Source organism: Chiloscyllium plagiosum, unplaced genomic scaffold (genome assembly GCF_037043375.1).
Source record: "Chiloscyllium plagiosum isolate Xiang-an unplaced genomic scaffold, Cpla_swu_hap1 HiC_scaffold_33, whole genome shotgun sequence".
In the NCBI taxonomy this organism is placed as follows: Eukaryota; Metazoa; Chordata; class Chondrichthyes; order Orectolobiformes; family Hemiscylliidae; genus Chiloscyllium; species Chiloscyllium plagiosum.
Genome location: NW_028270171.1, coordinates 22,415,257 through 22,440,669, shown reverse-complemented (window position 1 = coordinate 22,440,669; position 25,413 = coordinate 22,415,257). Strand labels below are relative to the sequence as shown.

Here is a 25,413-nt window from a genome sequence, read left to right as displayed (position 1 = left end):
CTTGATGCAGCCAAGCCCCAAATGGCTGATTTGCTTTGGCGAGATAACCTTCCCTTTTCACAGTACATCATAACAAGGGACTAGTCTAAACTATGTGGGAATGGTCATGAGGTAACCTCGGCTCAGCTAACATGACCAGTATCATTGTCCTACAAAATGGCTTTTTCTTTTAAAATCCTCTTAGATTCCCAGAAGGCAAATTAAATTCATAACATCCCCGAGTCTCGAGCTCCAGGGAACAACATACAAACAGTCAATCCGTGACAAGCCACTGTTCACTCAAATCAGACTATAGAGTTAATCTTGCCACCAGCTTCTGTCCTCTCTCTCTCCCCCTCTCTCTGTGTCCCTTGAACCCTTCAGTCAGTGAATGTAATTTACAGAAGAATGTTTTCTCTCTCTCACTCACACATGAACATCTTTCAACTTCCTCACTATGTCAGTTTCAGCCTTTGTGTTTTCCTAGCCTGTAATGGTAATGGGACGTTCACATTCCAGAACAGTCAAGATGAAGGAGCTGAGCTTCATTAATTCAAATCTGCTCAGTGTGGTATACATGAAAATGTATCAGGATTGTTCTATTACATGTAAATTCCACTCTGCTTATTAAATTACAAGTTATTTTCCTATTGAGTATGAGTTTTGTGAAGAGTCTTCAATATTATCAGAATTTTCGGTCATCTGACATCCCACTGCGAAATCTTCCAGCACCACACCACAACCCCCCCACCTCTCCGGCGTGAGAAGGAAGTACTACCACACATTCCACAAGTACACAAATGTTATCACCTTATTTACACCAATCCATTGACACTAAGAACAGATGTCCCCAATTTTTCTGAACAGTTGCCCCACCCCACCTCCCCTCGCTGTGGTCAAGCGCTTTTCCGCATCTCCTGTAGTAAACGTGTCCCATGTAAGGCTACAAGCTTTCTCAGTAATAACAGGGTAAAACGGATGTAGACATTCTTCCTCATCTTTATATTAAACAAGTGACCTCTTATTTTTTAAGCAGTGGCTCCTTGTCCTGGATTTCCATCTTGGCATCTACTCTGTCAAGCATTCTCAGAATCTTCTATGCTTCAATAAGATTACCTCTCATTCTTCTGAAAGTCCAGTCAGCCCTTTTAAGCCTTTGTGGCTGATCTTCAACTTCAAATCCACTATCTTGCCCCCCTCCCCCTTTCACCCAGGAATCAATGCAGTGACCCATCTCTGAACTGCACCAAAGCACTTCTTAAATAAGGAGCCCACAACTGTATGTAGTGTTCTAGATGTGGCCTCATTAACACCTTATGCAGAATCAGCAAGTCTCTCCTGTTTTATGCTGAAACCTCTTTGCTTTTTGATCAGTTTCTGCTGTCTGAATTCCAAGTGGAAAATGGATTAACATTTGAGCCCATCTTAACAGCAAGGTATGGATTGATTAAACTATACTGAGGTCCGAAATATGAATAATGAAATATTGGAGACACCAGCTGTCAGCATCGAATGAAAATACAAGCCTCTGAATTCAGGACTAAAAGCTATATGAAGTACTTTGATTGTTCCACAAGACGGTGCCTTGACTCACTTAGGCATCTTTTATGTTAATGCCAGGCAATGCTGTTACTCCGCCCTCCTATATTCCCTAACTCTTGCTCGGTACTTTGTACTGGTCACCCATCAAACCCAAGCCAATGTTGGCAGGTTGTTATGCTTACTGCCCATAGTGACTGTCGCATTCAACTTTTAATCTCGCTATTGCACCAAGGTCCCAGGTTCGATGCTAGCCTCAGGCGACTGTCTGTGTGGAGTTTGGACGTTCTCCCCGTGTCTGCGTGGGTTTCCTCTGGGTGCTCCGGTTTCCTCCCACAGTCCAAAGATGTGCAAGTAAGGTGAATTGGCCATGCTAAATTGCCCATAATGTTAGGTGCATTAGTCAGAGGGGAAATGGGTCTGTGTGGGTTACTCTTCAGAGGAGAAAGTGAGGTCTGCAGATGCTGGAGATCAGAGCTGAAAATGTGTTGCTGGAAAAGCGCAGCAGGTCAGGCAGCATCCAGGGAACAGAAGAATCGACGTTTCGGGCATAAGCCCTTCTTCAGGAATGAGGAAAGTTTGTCCAGCAGGCTAAGATAAAAGGTAGGGAGGAGGGACTTGGGGGAGGGGCGTCGGAAATGTGATAGGTGGAAAGAGGGCAAGGTGAGGGTGATAGGTCAGACTGGGGTGGGGGCGGAGAGGTCGGGAAGAAGATTGCAGGTTAGGAAGGCGGTGCTGAATTCGATGGATTAGACTGAGACAAGGTGGAGGGAGGGGAAATGAGGAAACTGGTGAAATCCGAGTTCATCCCTTGTGGTTGGAGGGTTCCTAGGCAGAAGATGAGGCGCTCTTCCTCCAACCGTCGTTTTGTTGTGGTCTGGCAATGGAGGAGTCCAAAGACCTGCATATCCTTGGTGGAGTGGGAGGGGGAATTGAAATGTTGAGCCACAGGGTGGTTGGGTTGGTTGGTCCGGGTGTCCCAGAGGTGTTCTCTGAAACGCTCCGCAAGTAGCCGGCCTGTCTCACCAGTATAGAGGAGGCCACATCGGGTGCAGAGGATGCAATAGATGATGTGTGTGGAGGTGCAGGTGAATCTGTGGCGGATATGGAAGTTTCCTTTGGGGCCTTGGAGGGAGGTGAGGGGGGGAGGTGTGGGCGCAAGTCTTGCACCTCCTGCGGTTGCAGGGGAAGGTGCCGGGAGTGGAGGTTGGGTTGGTGGGGGGTGTGGACCTGACGAGGGAGTCACGGAGGGAGTGGTCTTTATGGAATGTTGATAGGGGAGGGGAGGGAAATATATCCTTGGTGGTGGGGTCCGTTTGGAGGTGGCGGATGATGCGCTGAACATGGAGATTGGTGGGGTGGTAGGTGAGGACCAGTGGGGTTCTGTCCTGGTGGCGGTTGGAGGGGCGGGGCTCAAGGGCGGAGGAGCGGGAAGTGGAAGAGATGTGGTGGAGGGCATCGTCGACCACGTTGGGGGGGGAAATTGCGGTCCTTGAAGGTCTTCAGAGGGTCGGTGTGGACTGGTTGGGCCAAAGGGCCTGTTTCCACACTGTAAGGAATCTAATCTAATCTATTGCCCTACTCCCATCCAGACTTTCCAAGCCACTTCCTCAGTCCTACACCCAACCTGATGTTACCTTCCTGATACTTTTAAGAGAGTTTCTTAGAGCACCAAGTTATGGAACTGACCAGACAACAGGCTGAATCAGACTTGACAATGTGGAATGTGATAGGAATAATAACTTCTAAGTAAAGGCACGTTTAGATTCAATTTGAAAGGGAGAAGAGTGGATCTAACAACTAGTATTTTTACTTAATCATGTCGGCATGGAAGCTGAACTAGCTGATATGAACTAGGATATTAGGCTGGGAGGAATAAATTAAGGGAGAAGCAGACATTTAAGGGGATATTTCAAAATAAATGCACACCTGAAAATATCCACATAGAGGATTTGCCATCCATGATTAACTAAAGAAGTTAAAGAGCACATCAAACTTGGGAAAAAATTACATAATTGTGCAAAGTGAATGGCAGGTCAGATGAATAAAAGATTAATCAAGACAAATTAGAGTATGAGAGGAGGCTAGCTAGAAATATCAAAACAGATAGCAGAAATTCCTATTGATATCTAAATAATGTGAATTGCCCTATCGATGGTGAGAATAGAGTCAATTGTAGGTGATAAAGAAATGGCAGGCAGAATGTTTTGTTCTCTTGTGGTTCACTGGGCCCACATTTGCTGTCTGTCCTAGTTCCCCTTGAGAAGGTGGTGAACTGCTTTCCTGAACTTCAGGATTTTGACCCAGTGACAGTGAAGGAATGACGATATATTTCCAAATCAGGTGGCTTGGAGGGGAACTTGTGGGTGATAGTGTTTCCATGTGTTTGCTGCCCTTGACTTTCTAGATGGAAGTGGTCATGGGTTTGAAAATGCTGTTTAAGGATCTTTTGTGAAGTTCTGCAGTGCATCTTGTAGATAGTATACACTGCTTGTACTGGGTGTCTGTGGTGAATGAAATGGATGTTTGTGTTTTTGGGGCCAATCAAGTGGGCTAATTTGTCCTGGACATCGTCAAGCTTATTGAGTGGGGAGTATTCCATCACACTGCTGACTTGTTCCTTGATGGTGACAGGCATTGGGGAATTATTTGCCACAGTATTTCTAGCCTCTGACTTGCTCTTGTAGATACTGTGTTTATGCAGTGAGTTTCTGGTCAATGGTTACCCCAGGATGTTTATAGTGGGGGAAATTCAGTGATGGTAACACAATTGAATGGCAAGAGGCATTGGTTAGATTCTCTCTTGTCTGAGATGGTCATAGCCTGTGGTGTGAATGCTACTTGCCACTTGTCAGCCCAAGTTTGGATCTTGACCAGATAGAGTCATAGAGATGTACAGCTCGTCCATACCAACCAGATATCTTAACCTAATCTAGTCCCCTTTGCCAGCACTTGGCCCATATCCCTCCAAGCCCTTCCTATTCATATACCCATCCAGATGCCTTTTAAATGCTGCAATTAGACGAGCCTCCACTACTTCCTCTTGTTGCAATTGAACATGGACCACTTCAATATCTGAGGAGTTATGAATGGTGCTGAATACTGTGCAATCATTGGCGAGCATCCCCACCTCTGACCTTATGATGGAGGGAAGGTCGTTGGTGAAGCAACAGAAGATGGTTGGGCCTAGGACACTACCCCGAGGAACTCCTGCAGAAAGGTCCTGGAACTGAAATGACTGATCTCCAACAACCACAACCATCTTCCTATGTGCCAGGTATGACTCCAACCAGTGGAGAGTTTGTCCCTGATACCCATTGATTTCAATTTTACCATGGCTCCTTGATGCCACACTCTGTCAAATGCAGCCTTGATGTCAAGGGCTGTCACATTCATCTCACCTTTGGAATTCAGCTCTTTTGTCCATGTTTGAACTAAGGTGTAATGAGGTCAGGAGCTAAGTGGCCCTGGCAGAAATCAAACTGGGCATCACTGAGCAGGTGCTGCTTAATAGCATTGTTGATGACACCTTCCATCACTTAACTGATGATCGAGAGTAGACTGATTAGTGTGATAATTTGCCTGGTTGGATTTGTCCTGCTTTTTATGTACAGGACATACCTGGCCCACAGCGCCGCATGGATGCCCACTCTTGAATTGCTTCATCTGTTTTAAGTCTGTCCCATTGGGCATGGTGATAGTGCCATACAACACGATGAAGGTTATTCTCAATGCGAAGACGGGACTTCGTCTCCAGAAGGACGGTGCAGTGGTCGTTCTTACTGATTAATGTCACAGACACATCTGTAGCTGGCAAATTGGTAAGGATGAGGGCAAGCATGTTTTTCCTTCTTGTTGGTTTCGTCACCATCTGCTGCAGACTGCTGAGGATTACCAGGGCAACTTCCAGATCGCCAGACTGTATACCACTGTGCTGCCCCCTGTACTGGGTCTATCCTGCCAGTGGGACAGGAGATATCCAGGGTTGGTGATGTTGTCTGGGATATTGCTTATAAGGTACAATTCTGTGAGTATGACTATGTCAGCCTTGATTTGTCTGTGAGACAGCTCTCCTAATTTTCAGTCCCCATCCATAAGTGCAGAGGACTTCACAGGGTCTACAAGGCTGTTTCTGCCAGGTGCCCAGTCCAGTGACATTAAAACTGAGTGGCTTGCTTAACCATTTCAAAGGGAAGTTCAGAATCACCCACATTGCTGTGGTTTGGAGTCACATGCCCAGACTAGGTAAGGATCACAGGTTTCCTTCTTTAAAGGACATTAATGGCCCAGATGGATCTTTCCAACAATGGCCATCATTCGACTCTTAATTCCAGATTTTTATTGAATTCAAATTCTACCATCTGCCGTGGTGGGATTTGAACCCACTCCCCAGAATATTACCTGAGTTTCTAGTCTAGCGATAATCCTACTAGACCATCACCTCCCAGTGCTCCAGGCTGCCCGGTAGCACGTGCATTGATGGTGATGTCACTGCGTATGGAATGCGATGATGTCAACAGCACATGCACAGTCACTTCCTGCAACCTGTCCTGGTGCAGACAAACACCATCCGACACCATGTCTGTGGGTCCACAGTTACCATTGTGGGGCTGTGGATAATCAGGCTCAAGATGGGGAAGCTCAGAGAGTTGGCGTAACTCCCAGAAAAAGGAGGAGTAAATACATCCCTGTGATATAATCACCTTGTTATATCCTGTTTGTAGACACTGGTTCAACTGAACAAACCCACTGTATAAGGTTTCAGTCATCCTGGATTATTATCGAACTGATAACAGCAACTACTTCTGCTTAAACTAAAACGTCAAGCAATCAGCAAGCTTCAAGTGGCTGATTCTCAAACTGGCATGGTGGTCTCCCACCCTGCTGTGGCAGTCTCTCAGTGGCCCAGCGTGGCAGTCTCTTGACCAGGTGTGGCAGTCTCTCAGTGAGGGTGACATTCTCTTGACCTGGGCTGACGTCTCTCGGCCTAGTGTTGTGAAATCTCAGTGGCTCAGCATGGCGGTCTTGCAGCCTGGCATTGTGATCTCTCGATGGCTTGGAGTGGCAGTCTCTCAGCCAGGGGTGACAGTCATTCGCCTGTGATGGCAGTCTCTTAGCCTGAGATGATGGTTTCTCGGCCTGCGATGGCGGTTTCTCGGCCTGGGATGGCCGTCTCTCAGCCTGGGTTGGTGGTTTCTCGGCCTGGTGTGGTGATCTCTCAGTGGCCCAGCTTGGTGGTCTCTCATTGGCCTGGGGTGGTGGTCTTTCAGCCTGGGATCTCTCAGCGGCCCAGCGTAGTGATCTCTCCGCCTGGCGTGGTGATCCCTCAGTGATTTGGCGTTGTGGTCTCTTGGTCAGGGGTGATGGTCTCTCGTCCTGCTGTGGTGATCTCTCAGTGGCTTGGCATAGTGGACTCTTGGCCAGAGGTGATGGTCTCTTGGCCTGGCAAGGTCTCGACGTGCACATCCAATCTCAAGGTGATTCCTCAAAATGCAGTCCCACCGTGCCTAAGCCTTAAGAAAGACTGTAATGTTTAAATTTTTAGCTTTATTTCTTTATTTTCTACTTTAAGCTAAGAAGCTCTGCAATGTATAACTTCTAAACTTATTTCATATGTTTTGCATTGTACTATAATTACTGCAATATTTAACTTTTATATCCTTGTCTTTAAGATTGTACCTAGGTACAATAGACAATAGGTGCAGGAGTAGGCCATTCTGCCCTTCGAGCCTGCACCACCATTCAATATGATCATGGCTGATCATCCTTAATCAGTATCCTGTTCCTGCCTTATCTCCGTAACCCTTGATTCCACAATCCTTGAGAGCTCTATCCAACTCTTTCTTAAATGAATCCAGAGACTGGGCCTCCACTGCCCTCTGGGGCAGAGCATTCCACACAGCCCACTCTCTGGGTGAAGAAGTTTCTCCTCATCTCTGTCCTAAATGGTCTACCCCGTATTTTTAAGCTGTGTCCTCTGGTTCGGCACTCACCCATCAGCGGAAACATGTTTCCTGCCTCCAGAGTGTCCAATCCTTTAATAATCTTTTATGTCTCAATCAGACCCCCTCTCAGTCTTCTAAACTCAAGGGTATACAAGCCCAGTCGTTTCAATCTTTCAACATAAGATAGTCCCGCCATTCCAGGAATTGACCTCGTGAACCTACGCTGCACTCCCTCAATAGCCAGAACATCTTTCCTCAAATTTGGAGACTAGAACTGCACACAGTACTCCAGGTGTGGTCTCACCAGGGCTCTGTACAGCTGCAGAAGAACCTCTTTGCTTCTCTACTCAATCCCTCTTGGTATGAAGGCCAGCATGCTATTAGCCTTCTTCACTACCTGCTGTACCTGCATGCTTACCTTCATTGACTAGTGTACAAGAACACCCAGATCTCTTTGTACTGCCCCTTTACCTAAATTGATCCCATTTAGGTAGTAATCTTCGAGGAGGAAGTGAGGTCTGCAGATGCTGGAGATCAAAGTTGAAACTTTATTGCTGGAACAGCACAGCAGGTCAGGCAGCATCCAGGGAACAGGAGATTCGACGTTTCGGGCACAGGCCCTTCTTCAGGAATCCATTCCTGAAGAAGGGCCTGTGCCCGAAACGTCGAATCTCCTGTTCCCTGGATGCTGCCTGACCTGCTGTGCTGTTCCAGCAATAAAGTTTCAACCCATTTAGGTAGTAATCTGCCTTCCTGTTCTTGCAACCAAAGTGGATAACCATACATTTATCCACATTAAACTGCATCTGCCATGCATCTGACCACTCACCTAACCTGTCCAGGTCACCCTGTAATCTCCTAACATCCTCCTCACATTTCACCCTGCCACCCAGCTTAGTATCATCAGCAAATTTGCTAATGTTATTACTAATACCATCTTCTATATCATTAATATATATTGTAAAAAGCTGTGGTCCCAGCACTGATCCCTGCGGTACCCCACTGGTCACTGCCTGCCATTCCGAAATGGCGGGACTACCTTACGCTGAAAGACTGGAGCGACTGGGCTTGAACCTAAGAGGATGCCTCGTGTGGTGACATTCTAATCTTTTCACTATACTCCTGTACTTTGTACTTGAGTACACATGACAATAAAATCAAATCAAAACTAAGGTTTTAGGCAAATCTATGTTTGGTTTGTGCTGTGTGTTTAGTTTACTTGTAGCTACAAGAGGATGAATTTCCCCCAGGCTTCAGTTGAAATCCTGGAGGTTGAGCTGATTGTTGTGTAGCTGTTCCCCTGCAGGTGGCAGCACCTTCAAGACAAGACTGGTATCTATTGAGCATAGACATCTAATATGTTTCAAACACAGCCTCAATAGTCAGACAATTTGTTCATCACATAGAGTGATACTTTAACACGTTCAGGGCTGAGGCAGCCCAATGTACCAATGTCCAGGTTTCAAAAGTTAAAGATCACACAGCACCAGGTTTTAGTCATCAGGTTTATTTGGAAGTACAAGCTTTCGGAGCGCTGCTCCTTCGCATGAAGAAGCAGCTCTGAGAGCTTGTACTTCCAAATCAACCTGTTGGACTATAACCTGGTATGTGGTTTTTAACTTTGTCCACCCTAGTCCAAAACCGACACACCAGGTTTCAAAAGGATTTCTCACTGGACGGTCAACCTGATGGGGGGGGGTTGGGTGGGTGAGGGCAAGGGTTGGGGCTTTGAAGGTGTGAGCAGATGGAAGATTTGGTCTAATTTCTTAAAAGTTTTTTCACGGATGTCTGTTTAACTGGCAAGTTGTTACTCATCCCTTCCCCTTTGAGTTTTCTCTCAATTGGATTCAGCAACTGAGCAATGGAGTGCTTTCCAGGACACGGTCCTCTTTGCCCGTCCCCCGTTGCCCCGGGAAGCTGGCGAGGAGCTGCTGTCTTCCTCTTGTGCCTGTGCAATTCTAATTTGTTCCAGCACAGCACCTCACTGGGTCATTTCAGGGGCTAGTTTAGTGTCAACCATATTTTGCTTTGGGAGTGGAATCACGTGTCTAACTTTTTAATAAAACATCTACTCATTCCACAATTGGGAAATACTTACTGAATAATCCTGATTGCGCTTCTATCTATACTTTTAAAAATCTGTCAAGTCATTCAAGCTGTCAAATTGGCTTGTTTATGTTTGTTAGATTTGACATATCTTGATATGCAGGCTGTCAGCAAGCAAAAGGTTTACACTCAAACCTTGTGCCTATTTTGAATTTGCTTATAGCTTAGAGAACTTATTATTCCCCCTTGCTTTCTCCAAGGCAGTGAACTAGAGTTGATCAAAGCAGAGTTAGACTTGGTCATAACAACTAAAGAGTTGCAACAGAGTTAATCAGTACCCTTTCCACTTTTGTAATTGTTGGAAATCTGGCTCTCTTGTAATTGTCATGATTAGGGAATAGGTTGCAACAACATCACTCTCTTCAGCCAAGAACATAAAACCCAGGGACATTTGCTGTCCTGGGAAAGCCCATCCCTAATTGTTCTTCAGAAGATGGTGGTGAGGCATCTTCTTGAACTATTCCAATCCATGTGCTGTGGATACACCCATGGTGTGTGCCTTGGACGCGAACTGGGAAGCACAGAATTTGCATCTAACCTCAGCCCTTGTTCTTCCAGGTGGTAGAAGTCACAGGTTTGGGAGGTGCTATCCAGAAATTAGTCAGGAAAGGAGGAGGGGGAGTTGTACAATGAAAGAAAAGGTGAGACAACTGTCAGTACCAAGAGCATGAGTTCAAATCCATCATGACAGATGTGAAAATTGAGCACAATTTTAATAAAAACTGGAATTAAAAGCCAGCTTAATGATAGCTGTATAACCATATTGATTGTCATTAAAGCCCATCTGGTTCAGTATTAGGGATGAATCCTATCATCATTACCTGGTCTGGCCTATGTGTGATGCCAGACCATGAAACAATATGGTTGACTCTGAATTGCCCTGAGTAATGAAGGATAGGCCATAAATACTGGCTAGAATGAATGAAAGAATGAATAGAAATATATTTGGATTAATTCGGGTGAGTTCAGAAGGCAGTCATCAAGTGACATTTTTAGGGTCCAGTTTGAGATGCTTCATGTGAGATTTTACAGTGGTCAGTGGTCACTCGCCTAGACTGTCTCTTCATGGTTTACTCTACAGGATCATCACTACAGGGCTTCCCATTTGTGATGGGAAATGTCAGACGTACGTCAACGTAAGTGACAGTAAAATGGGAATCTAGAGTTAAAAAGAATGGAGTTTGAATTATCCAGATTTGGATGAGAGAATGGACTATATAAAAAGAACTACTTTTAATCGGTACAATCTCCTCCTGGGCAGATGGAATAACCATTACATTTGTAAATGATACCTGTTGTCCAACTTGTTTTTACCTCAGTGCAGTGGTCCAGCATGTTCAAGTGTTATTTTCTATTCAAACTGACTTTCCTCTGTGGGTTTTTGTCGCTTTACTGTGAAGCAAAGATGGAGCTTTCCATCAGGAAATTCCACCACAATGAGCTCAGGAGGAGGCCATTCAGTCCATTGTGTCTGCACCAGCTCTTCAAATGAGCATCGGTATCCAGTGCTGGTACCCTATGTTATTTTAATTTAAATAATCAACCAATGGCCTCTGGAAACACTGCATGTGGAACAAGGTCTCCTCAGCAGGGCATAGACGGCCCAATTCTGAGGTCCATCACAGCCCATTGGTTTTCCCAGCCTCATCTGCAAACACTCCAAAGGCCACATTGTAGTTAGTTGTTGCACTCTGATGATTTAACAACTCCGATAATGACATTGCGAATCCTTTTCCCGATTCATTAAAGCGTTCCCAGCTTGTGAAACCCAGGGACTGTTGCAAAGCCCCTTGGAGGAAGAGGCTGCAGTTTGACTAGGCCCCCTCCCTGAGTTCTACTACTACCAGTTTGCGCACACCCTGCTGGTTCCGCCCCCATGCGACTCAGTGCCAGAGAGTCCCTTCATTCAATCCCCACCAGAGTCAATGAGCCTGCTTTCAGTTCAGCCTGACAGCAGAGAGCCACTTCCATTGAACCCAGCCCAATATTGTGCATGAGGGACAGGGGCGACACAGAAAACATGGCCCCCACTCTTGTTGTTAACCTCACCAGCCCTCTGATCAGAGAACGGTGGGCCCCACCTGAGAGTTTAGGCGATGGATGTGCCAGGATGGAGGCTAAACAGCAATAAAATGTGCTTTATTTATACTTTTTTTATTCATTCGTGGGATGAGGGGATCTCTGGCTGGACCAGCATTTATTGTCCATTCCTAATTGCCCAGAAGATAATTAAGAGTCAACCACATTGCTGTGGGTCTGGATTCATATGTAGGCCCAGACTAGGTAAGGAAGGCAATTTCCAATCCTAAAGGGCATTAGTGAACCAGATGGGTTTTTCCAACAATCAACAATAGTTATCATTAAACTTTTAATTCCAGATTTTTATTGAATATACATTCCACCATCTCCTGTAGATGGATTTGAATCTGGGTCCCCAGAACAAATACATGGATCTCTGGATTAACAGTCAAAAAGTGTGGTGCTGGAAAAACACAACCGGTCTTCATTCATGATGAAGAGCTTATGCTCGAAACGTCGACTCTCCTGCTCCTTGGATTCTGCCTGGCCGGCTGTGCTTTTACAGCACCACACATTTTGACTCTGATCTCCAGCATCTGCAGTCCTCACTTTCTCTCTCTCTGGATTAACAGTCTAGCAATAATGTCATTAGGCCTCTGGTTTTCAATGAAGACCCAAAGCTGTTGGGACTGAATCAGAACCTTGAGCACTCCATTGAACAGCAGCCTCCACACCCTACTCACTTTCTGGATCCAAAATATCAAGAAACACTCTTGGATTTGTTGGTCACTATCTCATTGTATTGACTGTGGTTATGGTCTCTGACAATCCTGTTTGTGCAACTGAAAAGGTATCAAATGACTTCTCAAAGCATTGAGATTAAAATATGAGAGGTTTAGGGGTTTAGGATGATTTAATTTATTAGATTCCTGAGACACAGAAGCAGATGTTCATCTTGGTAGAGACAGGCTCGCTGTCTGCCTAATTGACTTGCTGGAACTGAAATACTTCAGGGCTTTCAAGCTAATTTAAGCACTGGGTGTGATTTGATGTGAAGTTGCTGCACTGCGAACTTGTGGAAGTGTGTGCTGGCAATACATCTGGGGAAACGCCGTGGTGGGAATGAGGAGGCTGTATACAAGAGGGATTGAAGACACATGGATTACAGCAACCAGAGAGGGACTGCAAAGGGTACCCGTCAAACCTGTCATACACAATGTTCAGGGGAACGTTGCTGAGCAGTTACTTTTTTTGCAAATGTTGGGGCTCCCTCAGTTTCGTTGCACAGCTTTTTCACTCTTTTCCAAAAGTCACACTCTCATTGGGCGGCGACAGTATTGTTTCTGTTGTAAAGCCCGCCAGCGTGTTATTTGATTCCTGTGGGCGTGGTGTTATTCTGTGTCAAAACATTTCTTGTTCTAAACAGAAACGGAAATTGCTGGAAAAGCTCAGTAGGCCTGCCGACGCCTGCGGAGAGAAATCAGAGTTAACGTTTCGGGTCCGGTGACCCTCCGAGCTGGTCCTGTGTGGAACTCATTCACTCAATGTTGCTGTTCTCATGGGCCTGCCTTAGCACCCAGCCTGCCAACATCTCCATTTTGATATGTCTGACTTTGTGATCAATTACTTCCATGGCCTCACCTGTCCTCATCTCCCATTGCTTAGAGCCCCCTTTGACCTCTCCAATTCTAGCCTCTTGCACACCTCTGATTGTCATTGCTTTGTTGCCAATGGCAAAAGCCTTTAGTTGTCAATGCGCAAAGTTGTGGCATTCCCTCCTAAAGATCCTCAGTTTGTCTTCCACTTTAAAATCTTTCTTAACACCTAGCTCTGTGGTTCAACTGTTTGGGCAAGATGTGGAGGAGCTGGTGTTGGACCAGGATGGACAAAGTTAAAAATCACACAACAACAGGTTATATTCCAAGGGTTTATTTGGAAGCACTAGCTTTCAGAGCTCTGCTCCTTCATCAGGTCACTGTGGTACTTGATGAAGGAGCATCGTGCAGAAAGCTAGTGCTTCCAAATAAACCTTTGGACTAGAGCCTGTTATTGTGTGATTTTCACCTGTTTGGTCACCTATCCTCATATCTTCACTTGGAGTGAAGCACCGTGGGTTATTTTAATCACATGAACAGTGCTACATAAATGCAAGCGTCAATGTGCCAGAGACTTGGACACCCTATTAGCAGGCAATGAAGAATACCATTACTGGTGCAGTCACAGGATTCCACAAATCCAGTGGCAAGAAAAATGATTCCACAGCAGGTTCCTCTTCCAACCTTGCCCAGCATCAAGGTGCTCATCATTCCAAAACCAACTCTGCTGGACAGTATAGTCTAGGTGGATTGGCCATCTCAATCGTCCATAGTGTCCAGAGATAGGTGGATTAGCCATGGGAAATCCAGGATTATAGAGGGAGGCAATGCCTTAGTTCTATTATCACTGAACCTGTTAATCCAGTGACCCAAGTAATGTTCTAGGAACCTGAGTTCAAATGCTGGCAAATGGTGGAGTTTGAATTCAATGAAGAAAATCTGGAATTAAGAGTCTAATGATGACCATGAATTGATTGTCAGGAAAAACCTATCTAGTTCACTAATGCTCGTTAGGGAAGGAAACTGATATCTTTACCTGGTCTGGGCCTACATGTGACTCTGATTCCAGACCCACAACAACATGGTTGACTCACACCTGACCTCTGGACAATTACAGATAGGTAATAGATGCTGGACTGACCAGTGACACTTGCATCCTGTGAACTAAAACAGAAAACTGCTGGAATGCTTTTCAGGGGATCAATATGGACTGCTTCCACACTGTAGGAATTCTATCATTCTTATACGGCTCATCATCTTCCTGAGGCCAGTCTCTCAAAGCCACTCAAAATTGGCTGTAGCGGGTGGACAATAGGAACACTTCAAGGGTGCCCTGAAGGGATTAAACACACCCACTCTTTTATGGTGAAGGGGAAATGATGGTGTAGTGGTAATGTCACTGGACTAGTAATCAAGAAGCCCAGGTTGATTCCTGGGTTCATATCCCAGTATGCAGCAAGTGGAATTTATATTCCTAAATACAGAATTGTAAAACTAGACTCAGTGATGTGACCATGACAACTATCATCTGTTGTTGTAAAAAATACATCTACTGTCTTTTCAGGAAGGAAATCCGCTGTCCTTGTCTGGTCTTGCCTATATGTGACTTCAGAACTTCAGCCATGTAGTTAGCTGTGATCTTCTAGAGTAGGCCATTCAGCCCCATTGAGTCTGCTCTCAATGAGACCATGATGAATCTGTTAATCCTCAACTCCATTTTTCTGCCTTTCCCCAATAACTTTAGTGATTAAAAATGTGTCAATCTCAATCTCAGCCTTGAATACACATAGCGACCCACTCTCTGCAGCTCTTTGTGCTAAAGAATTCCATAGATTGGCCACTCTCTGAGAGAGTGTGGTGGCAGCACGGTGGCTCAGTGGTTAGCACTGCTACCTCACAGCACCAGGGTCCCAGGTTTGATACCAGTCTCGGGCAAATGTCTGTGTGGAGTTTGCACATTCCCCCCGTGTCTGCGTGGGTTTCCTCCCACAGTCCAAAGATGTGCTGGTCAGGTGAATTGGTCATGCTAAATTGCCCATAGTGTTAGGTGCATTAGTCAGAGGGGAAATGGGTCTGGGTGGGTTACTCTTTGGAGGGTCGGTGTGGACTGGTTGGGCCGAAGGGCCTGTTTCCACACTCTAGGGAATCTAATCTAATCAAAAAAGAAGAAATTCCTCCTCATCTCTGTCTTAAATGGATGATTCTTTATTCTGGGATTATGTCCTCTGATCCTTAACTCTCTCACAGGGGAAACAACATTTCTGTACCTACCCTATCACGTCTCCTAAGAATCTAACATGTTTCAATAAAGTCACCTCTCACTCTTCTAAACGCCAATGAATACAAATGCAATTGACCAAACCTCTCCATATAACTCAGTCCCTCTATACTTGGTATCAATCTAGTGAACCCTCTCTGGACCACCCCCAATGCCAGTGTATCTCCCCTCTCAGGAATCTAAAGCTTTTTACAGTATTCTAGCTCTGGTCTGATTAGTGCCATGTACAGACTTAGTAAAACTGCTCTATTCCCTTTGAAATAAAGAACAATATTTCATTTGCCTTCCCGATTATGCTCTGAACTTAGATACTAACTTTTTGTAAACCACGCATTAGGATCCCCAAATCCCTCTTTTCTGTTTGCAGTCTTTCTCCAATTAAATAATATTCTGCACCTGTATTCTTGCTGCATGACCTCACATTTCTCCACCTGCCAAGTGCCAATATTCCATCTGCCCACTCACTTAACCTGTCTATTTCGATCTCCAGAATCTTTGCATTATCCTCGTTCCTTGCCTTACCATCTATTTTTGTGTCATCCTCAAATGTGGCTATAGTACATTCACTTTCCTCCTCTAGGTCAATAACATATTTTGTAAATAATTGTGGCCCCAGCATGATCCCTGTGGCAAAACAGTAGTTATGGGTTGCCAACTGAAAATATCCCTCTTTGGCTAACTCTCTGTTTTCTATCAGTTAGCCAATCCTCCATCAATGTTAATATACTGCTTCCTGCATATGGACTATGATCTTACTAAGTAGCCGAATGTGTAATACTTCACCAAACACCTTTGGAACATCCAAATACATAACACACTTCTTCCCCTTTATCTATTCTGCTTGATACCTCCTCAAAGAGGTAATAATTTTAATATTAATGATTATTATTAATAATGTTAATGACCAGTGTTAAGCTAACTGATCTGTCTTTTATCTCCCTCCCTTTTTAAACAAAGATGTTACATTGATGACTTTCCAATCCTTCAAGACTTCCTCAGAATCTAAAGATTCTTGGAAGATTACTAGCAGTGCATCCACTATCTTTGTTTCTTTCCACAGATGCTACCAGAGCAGGTGAGTTTCTGCAGCATTTCCTGTTTTTGTTTCAGATTTCCAGTATCCACAGTTGAGGTGGCAGGGCCGCTTGGTGGTCAGCACTACTGCCTCACAGCACCACAGACTGGGTTCGATTCCAGCTTTGGGCAACTGTCTGTGTGGAGTTTACACATTCTCCCTGTGTCTCTGTGGGTTTTCTCTGGGTGCTCTGGTTTCCTCCTACAGTTCAAAGATGCGCAGGTTAGAGTGAGTTGGTCATGGGAAAATGTAATACAGAGAAAGAATAGGGAAGTGTGGATCTGGGTGGGCTTCTCTTCAGAGGGTCAGTGTGGACTCAGTGGGCCGAATGGCCTGCTTCCACACTGTAGGGATTCTATACTTCTTTATTTTATCTCAGTCGCTACTGCTTTTAATATGTATGCCATAAGATCCAGGGGACTTGTAAGACTTGCCTTCATACATTTCCCTCACCCTTTTTCTCATGATATTATTGTAACTTTATTTATTTCCTCTCCTCCTTTTGTGTTTTCAATATTTAGTAATTTTAGAATGCTATTTGTGTCTTCTACTGTGAAGCCTGAAGCAAAATATTCAACTCCTCTGCTATTTCTTGGTTCCTAGTCATTATGTCCCCAGCCTTGTTCTAACTAAGTTCACTTTGGTTTTGGTCCTTTTTATATATTTAAAGAGGCTCTTGCTACCTATCTTAATATTCCTTGCAAGTTTACACTCAAAATATGTCTTCTGACTTGATTTTGGTAATTTCTTGTTGGTTTTTTAAACTTTCCCAATCCTCTGGCTTATTACTAATCTTTTCGTTCACATATATTTTCTTTCAATTCAGTGTTGGTTAACCGTGACTGGCTCCCCCTTTTCCCAGAATCCTTCCTCTTCACTAGGATGTGTCTTAGCTGTGAGCTGTGAACAATTTCCTTAAATGTTTGTCATTATTCCTCAACTGTCTTTGCTGCTATACCCCTTTCCTGGTCCACTCTAGCCATCTCCGTTCCTTTGTATTTATCCCTATTTAAGTTTAGTACTGTTGTTTCTGATCCAAGTTTCTTAATCTCAAACTGAATGCTAAATTCTATCATGTTATAGTCCAACAGGTTTATTTTGAAGCACTAGCTTTCAGAGTGCGGCTCCTTCATCAGGTGGCTGTGTCATCAGAAGGAGCAGCGCTCCAAATGTTAGTGCTTCCAAATAAACCTGTTGGACTATAACCTGATGATTTGTGTGATTTCTAATTTTGTACACCCCAGTCCAACATCGGCACCTCCAAATCACAAATTCTATCTTGTTATGGTCAGTGTTTCCGAGTGATCTTTTAAAGTGACATTATTCATTAAACCTGCCTCATTGCACATCACAAGATCAAAAATAGTCTGATCCCTGGTTGCATCTTGTATGCTGCCTGACCTGCTGCGCTTTTCCAGCAACACATTTTCAGCTGCATCTATATCACACTATTTTAGGAAACTGTCCTGAATACACTCAATGAATATTTCCTTACAGCTACCTCTGCGAACCTGAATTATCCATGTTTACGAAAAGACTGAAGTCACCCATGATTAATGTACTGCCTTTGTAACATGACCTCATTAGCTCCTGATTTATTCTCTGTCCCACTCTACTGTTGGGGGATGATAGACAATACCTACCATTCATTTCTATTGCTTATTATTTCTTTCTTCCACCCATTGAATTCTTCCGATTCTTCCAATCCCAGATCACTCACTGTTTTTGTATTTATTTCATCTCATACTAACCTATGCACCTCGATCAAATTACCAAAATCAAGTCAGAAGACATATTTTGAGTGTAAACTTGCAAGGAATATTAAGATAGGTAGCAAGAGCCTCTTTAAATATATAAAAAGGACCAAAACCAAAGTGAACTTAGTTAGAACAAGGCTGGAACTGGACAGCTACCTCAGCCCAGCGAGGGTCCAGCAGTTTGCGTACTGCACGGGGATGCAGACAGCTACCCCAGAGGGGCAGGACCAGCAGCAATCGGACATGGGTAACCTTACAACCTGTTAACAAAATGGGGTTTAAAATTGCAACTATCAATGTGCGCAGCATAAAATCTGCTGCGCGATGTGTTTCAACTCTGGCCTTCCTGGCCAACGTGAAAGCTGATGTCCTGTTTCTGCAGGAGTGTGGGATACCGCACCTCAGCAGTTACAGGAGATGGTCGAGCTTGTGGGCCCACGGGCCGTCAGTGTGGTCGGGGGGCAACGATAACCGCTCCTCGGGCCTGGGTATTCTGTTACGGGGAGGCAACTTCACCATCTCCGAGGTTAAGGAGGTGGTGGGCGGGCGCCTCCTCGTTGCTGATGTTACATACAGAAACGCTCCTGTGAGACTAATTAATGTGTACGCCCTAGCGGGTAAGAGTGAACGGTTGGCCGTCCTGCAGCAGCTTCCACTGTTGCTGGCTACGTCCGGGCCGGTCATTCTGGCCGGAGACTTCAACTGTATCATCGATGCAGATGGACGATCCGGCGGGGGGGGACAGTAAACTGGACACCACGTCCAGAGCCCTGTTGGACACGGTAAAAGACGCCAAGCTGCACGATGTCTTCAGCACCCCTGCAGACGGAGCGCAGCGTAGATATACATGGTCACGGGCAGACGGGTCTATCCGCTCAAGGATAGATTACCTGTTTGTGTCCCGAACGTTCTCGGTCAGATCCACCGACGTCAAGCCGGTGTTCTTCTCTGACCACTGCCTCCTGCTGGCCGACTGTCACCTACAGGACGAGCAGCGGGCAGGTAAGGGAACGTGGAAACTGAACACCAAGCTGTTGACCCCGGGAAACATTGAGGAGCTCAAGAGGGATTACGCAGGTTGGAGAACCGTGAAGTCCCTCTTTGAGTCCCCAGCAGACTGGTGGGAAACAGTAAAAGGGAACATCAAGAGGTTCTTCATCCTCAAAGGTGTTCAGGAGGCGAGAGAGAGAGGCGGGAAAACTGTCCCAGCTCCAGGAAAGTATGCAGAACCAGCTCCTGCTGCAGACGTTGGGGGTCGATGTCACGGAGGACCTCAAGGAGGTGAAAGGCCAGCAAGCCTCGCTCTTTGCCTCGGAGGCCTCCAAGATAATCTTCCGGTCCTGGGTCCGCTCGGTGGAGCAGGACGAGACGTGCTCGCGTTTCTTCTTCCAGAAGGTGCACAAAGAGAGCTCCGTGCTCAGCAGCCTGAAGGAAGAAGATGGCTCGGTAACGTCATCTCAGGCTGACGTCATGAGGATCAGCAAATCCTTCTATGCCAGTCTGTATGACTCGAAGCCAACCGACAGCGCGGCCTCCAAGTCGTTCCTGTCCTCTATCACGGAGGTCCTAGACGACGGAACACGGGAGAGACTGGACCAGCCGCTATCTCTGGATGAGCTGACCAAGGCCCTCGAGTCCTTCGAAAAGAATAAAACTCCCGGAAGCGACGGCTTACCGGTCGAGCTCTATTCCGCTCTTTGGGACTTGATTGGCCGGGACCTGCTGGCGGTGTATGTCAGTATGCTTCGGGCAGGTACCATGAGTGAATCCATGAGAAAAGGCATCATCACCCTCATCTATAAGCAGAAGGGGGAGAGGGAAGAAATTAGAAATTGGAGACCGATCTCACTGTTAAACACAGACTACAAAATCTTGTCAAAGGTCATCGCCAACCGGGTCAGGTCTGCTCTGGGATCGGTGATTCACCCTGACCAAACCTGTGCTGTACTGGGCAGGAAGATCGCTGAGAGTCTCGCACTCCTCAGGGATACGATCGCCTATGTGCAGGACAGGGGGGTGGACACCTGCCTCATCAGCCTGGACCAGGAGAAAGCCTTTGACAGGATATCGCATACATATATGAGGGATGTCCTCTCCAAAATGGGCTTCAGGGAGGGAATCGCTAATTGGATCAGACTGCTCTACACCAACATTGTCAGTGCAGTCTCAATCAATGAGTGGGAATCAGATAGCTTCCCAGTCAGATCTGGAGTCAGGCAGGGCTGCCCTCTCTCTCCTGCCTTGTTTGTGTGTTGCATAGAGCCATTTGCCGAGTCCATCAGGAAGGATGCGAGCCTGAAAGGGGTGACTATTCCTGGCAGCGGGGGTCTGCAGGTTAAGGCCTCCCTGTACATGGATGACGTCGCCGTTTTCTGCTCGGATCCGCTGTCTGTGCACAGACTCATGTGCATTTGTGACCAGTTCGAACGGGCCTCGGGGGCCAAGGTAAACCGAGGCAAGAGCGAAGCCATGCTCTTCGGGAACTGGGCCGACCAATCCTCTATCCCCTTCACCGTCAGGACTGACCACCTGAAGGTGCTGGGTATTTGGTTCGGGGGGGCTGGGGCGTGCGCCAAGACCTGGGAGGAGCGGATCAGGAAGGTGAGACAGAAACTGGGCAGATGGGAGCAACGGTCGCTCTCCATCGCGGGTAAGAACCTGGTCATCAGGTGTGAGATACTCTCAGTATTGTTATACGTGGCACAGGTCTGGCCTATCCCCAGAACCTGTGCCGCCGCAGTCACCCGGGCCATCTTCCACTTCGTGTGGAGATCAAAGATGGACCGGGTCCGAAGAGATGTAATGTACAAAGACCGGTGCAATGGGGGAAAAAACACACCCAATGCCACCCTCACCCTGATGGCCACCTTTGTGTGTGGCTGCATCAAGCTGTGCGTGGATCCCCGGTACGCAAACACCAAGTGTCACTACGTACTGAGGTTCTACCTGTCCCCGGTGTTGCGAAGGATGGGCCTGGCCTCGCTGCCGCGGAACGCTCCGAGTAGTTGGACCGTTCCGTACCACCTGTCCTTCGTGGAGAAATTTATCAAGAAAAACACCTTTGACCACAAGTCCATCAGGAAGTGGTCAGCACGTAGTGTCCTTGAGACCCTTCGGGAAAAGGAGAGGGCGGATCCTATCGAGCGGTTCCCTGAGCAGACTGTCAAAGCCATTTGGCAGAATGCCTCATCGCCAGAACTTTCCAACAAGCACCAAGACATGGCTTGGCTGGTGGTGAGAAGGGCTCTGCCTGTGAGATCATTTATGCACGCCCGGACTCTCTGCCGCACCGCACGCTGCCCTCGAAGCGGCTGCGGGGGGGGACGAGACTGTCACACACCTCCTTCTGGAATGTGCCTATGCAGAGGAAGTCTGGAGAGGAATGCAGTGGTGTTTGTCGAGGTTCGTCCCGAGCAGCGCCATGACGCGGCACTCCGTGCTCTACGGTCTGTTCCCCGGGACGCACACCGAGACGAACATCAACTGTGCCTGGAGGATCATCAACTCGGTGAAGGACGCTCTCTGGGTGGTCCGAAACCTGTTGATCTTCCAGCTGAAGGAGTTGACCCCGACTGAGTGTTGCAGACTGGCACATTCCATGGTCCAGGACTACGTGTTGAGGGACGCGCTGAAGCTTGGGGCAGCTGCCGCCAAGGCGCGGTGGGGAAAGACCACTGTGTAAAGTCTGCCTGCCTAACGAAGAACAGGGGGCCCACGCAGTCATTTGGGCTCCGCTGGCGTCTGAGCTCAATGTAATCGCACCAACCTGTGAATAGGAATGATTACCCTGTTTCGATACGTAAAGAAATGGAATGTTTACAGAATGATGACATGTCCAATTTTATAGATTAAATATATATGAATAAAGTATATTTTTGAAATAAAAAAAAAATATGGTGACACTCCCAAGGCCAAACTGAACATACAGTGACACTGAGTACCATCCTGACCATAAAGTGACACTCAATGCCACCCTGTCCATACAGAGACACTCATAGGCACATTGCTGCTTCAGGTCACATGATCCAGGAGCACGTGTCCTACCGCCTGACTGTGACCCCGCCCCACACCGCGGCCTGCGCCTGCGCCCTTGGGTTTGAAGGCGGATTTAATGATGGCGATGTGGGGATGGGCGCTCTCACTGAATTGGGCTGTAACGTTAGTTACATCTCAGTCCTGGGGACCACCACATTGGGGCTACAACACAAAATAAGGAAGAGAATTAAAACCGACCGTGTGGCAATAAGTAAACTAAGAGCTTCATTTGCGACCAATGGGAAGCTCGACTGGGTCATAAATCAATATAAATTATGATAATTTGTGACGGTGCGGATAGATTATGTCAATGAACTCCCCGGGGCCCAATAAGAGCCCGATATGTTAATATATGCAGATTAACCTAATGAATATGTAATCGGTAGCTGGTGGCTGTGCTGTTTGGAGACGGGCAGTGGCTTCACGTTGGGTTTTATTTATATTTTTATTTTTGGAGATAAGTGAACCGAACTGATCACATCAACGTAAAATGCACCGGAAGAGCCCGCAGATGCCGGAGCGGGAGCGGGAGGCCCCGGTTTTGCCCTCATTCCCGGTGGTTTTGAAGAATCTTCTGGAGAACCCGCCGCAGAAGCTGCTGGAGAGTGAGGGTGAGGGAGGGACAGGGGCAGGGAGAGGGGGAGGGGGGAACGGGAACCGGGGGAGACGGTGAGGGAGGGGCCTCAAGCGGGCTGGCCCCTCCCCCTTTCCTCCCCCTTTCCTCCCCCTCCCCCTTTCCTCCCCCTCCCCCTTTCCTCCCCCTCCCCCTTTCCACCCACACCCCCTTTCCACCGCCTCCCCCACCCTCTCTCCCCCCCTCCCCCACCCCTCTCTCCCCCCTCCCCCACCCCCTCTCACCCCCCTCCCCCACCCCCTCTCTCCCCCCTCCCCCACCCCCTCTCCTCCCCCCTCCCCCACCCCCTCTCCTCCCCTCTCCTCCTCTTCCCACCTCCCCCCTCTCCCCCCTCTCCCCACCCCTCTCCCCCCTCTCCCCCCCCTCTCTCCCCCCCCTCTCTCCCCCCCCCCCCCTTCTCCCCCCCCCCCTCTCCCCCCCCCCTCTCCCCCCCCCCCCCTCTCCCCCCCCCCCCCCTCTCCCCCCCCCCCCCCTCCCCCCCCCCCCCCTCCCCCCCCCCCCCCCCCCCCCCCCCCCCCCCCCCCCCCCCCCCCCCCCCCCCCCCCCCCCTCTCCCCCCCCCCCCTCTCCCCCCCCCCCTCTCCCCCCCCCCCCCTCTCCCCCCCCCCTCCTCTCCCCCCCCCCCCCCCCTCTCCCCCCCCCCCCCTCTCCCCCCCCCCCCCTCTCCCCCCCCCCCTCTCTCCCCCCCCCCTCTCCCCCCCCCCCTCCCCCCCCCCCTCTCCCCCCCCCCTCTCCCCCCCCCCCTCTCCCCCCCCCCCTCTCCCCCCCCCCCTCTCCCCCCCCCCCTCTCCCCCCCCCCCTCTCCCCCCCCCCCTCTCCCCCCCCCCTCTCCCCCCCCCCCCTCTCCCCCCCCCCTCTCCCCCCCCCCCCCCTCTCCCCCCCCCCCCTCTCCCCCCCCCCCCTCTCCCCCCCCCCTCTCCCCCCCCCCTCTCTCCCCCCCCCCTCTCTCTCCCCCCCCCCTCTCCCCCCCCCCTCTCCCCCCCCCCCCTCTCCCCCCCCCTCTCCCCCCCCCTCTTCTCCCCCCCCCTTCCCCCCCCCTCTCTCCCCCCCCTCTCTCCCCCCCCTCTCTCTCCCCCCCTCTCTCTCCCCCCCCTCTCTCCCCCCCCTCTCTCTCTCTCCCCCCCTCTCTCTCTCTCCCCCCTCTCTCTCTCTCCCCCCCCTCTCTCTCTCCCCCCCTCTCTCTCCCCCCCCTCTCTCTCTTCCCCCCCCTCTCTCTCTTCCCCCCTCCCCCTTCTTCCTCCCCCCTCCCCCTTCTTCCTCCCCCCTCCCCCTTCTTCCTCCCCCCTCCCCCTTCTTCCTCCCCCCTCCCCCTTCTTCCTCCCCCCTCCCCCTTCTTCCTCCCCCCTCCCCCTTCTTCCTCCCCCCTCCCCCTTCTTCCTCCCCCCTCCCCCTTCTTCCTCCCCCCTCCCCCTTCTTCCTCCCCCTCCCCCTTCTTCCTCCCCCCTCCCCCTTCTTCCTCCCCCCTCCCCCTTCTTCCTCCCCCCTCCCCCTTCTTCCTCCCCCCTCCCCCTTCTTCCTCCCCCCTCCCCCTTCTTCCTCCCCCCTCCCCCTTCTTCCTCCCCCCTCCCCCTTCTTCCTCCCCCCTCCCCCTTCTTCCTCCCCCCTCCCCCTTCTTCCTCCCCCCTCCCCCTTCTTCCTCCCCCCTCCCCCTTCTTCCTCCCCCCTCCCCCTTCTTCCTCCTCCCTCCCCCTTCTTCCTCCTCCTCCCCCTTCTTCCTCCTCCCTCCCCCTTCTTCCTCCTCCCTCCCCCTTCTTCCTCCTCCCTCCCCCTTCTTCCTCCTCCCTCCCCCTTCTTCCTCCTCCCTCCCCCTTCTTCCTCCTCCCTCCCCCTTCTTCCTCCTCCCTCCCCCTTCTTCCTCCTCCCTCCCCCTTCTTCCTCCTCCCTCCCCCTTCTTCCTCCTCCCTCCCCCTTCTTCCTCCTCCCCCCCCCTTCTTCCTCCTCCCCCCCCCTTCTTCCTCCTCCCCCCCCCTTCTTCCTCCTCCCCCCCCTTCTTCTTCCTCCCCCCCCTTCTTCCTCCTCCCCCCCCCTTCTTCTTCCTCCCCCCCCCCTTCTTCTTCCTCCCCCCCCCCCTTCTTCTTCCTCCCCCCCCCCTTCTTCTTCCTCCCCCCCCCCCCTTCTTCTTCCTCCCCCCCCCCTTCTTCTTCCTCCCCCCCCCCCCCTTCTTCTTCCTCCCCCCCCCCTTCTTCTTCCTCCCCCCCCCCCCCTTTAATTGCTTATGGATACCATGGCACAATCTTGTCCAATATAAGTTTCTGGTTAATATCAGAACTCCGTGTCTTGATGAACAATGTCGGAAAGGAAATGAGCTTCCGGGCCTCCAACCTGTTGCACACAAACATGATACATTTTCTATTGCAAAACGTTCTCACTCCATCCCACCTGAATCCAGGAGCTTTCCAAGAAGAAGTCCAAAACCATGTCCACCTTTTTTTTTGTTGAGACCAATTCATTG

At 48.8% G+C, this 25,413-nt stretch overlaps 1 protein-coding gene across 2 annotated transcripts in view; it reads left to right on the top strand.

The window, feature by feature from the left end:
• Nucleotides 1-22,538: 22,538 nt before the first annotated feature.
• tefa (TEF transcription factor, PAR bZIP family member a) overlaps nt 22,539-25,413 on the top strand; it is an 18,779-nt gene continuing 15,904 nt past the window's right edge. Inside the window, exon 1 of one of the 2 annotated variants that reach the window (XM_043679889.2) lies at nt 22,539-22,939. In XM_043679889.2, the coding sequence (XP_043535824.1) occupies nt 22,819-22,939 (121 nt within the window). In that variant the 5' untranslated portion in view covers nt 22,539-22,818. The remainder of the gene's footprint in view (nt 22,940-25,413) is intronic. The other variant, XM_087978355.1, reaches the window with a different exon arrangement.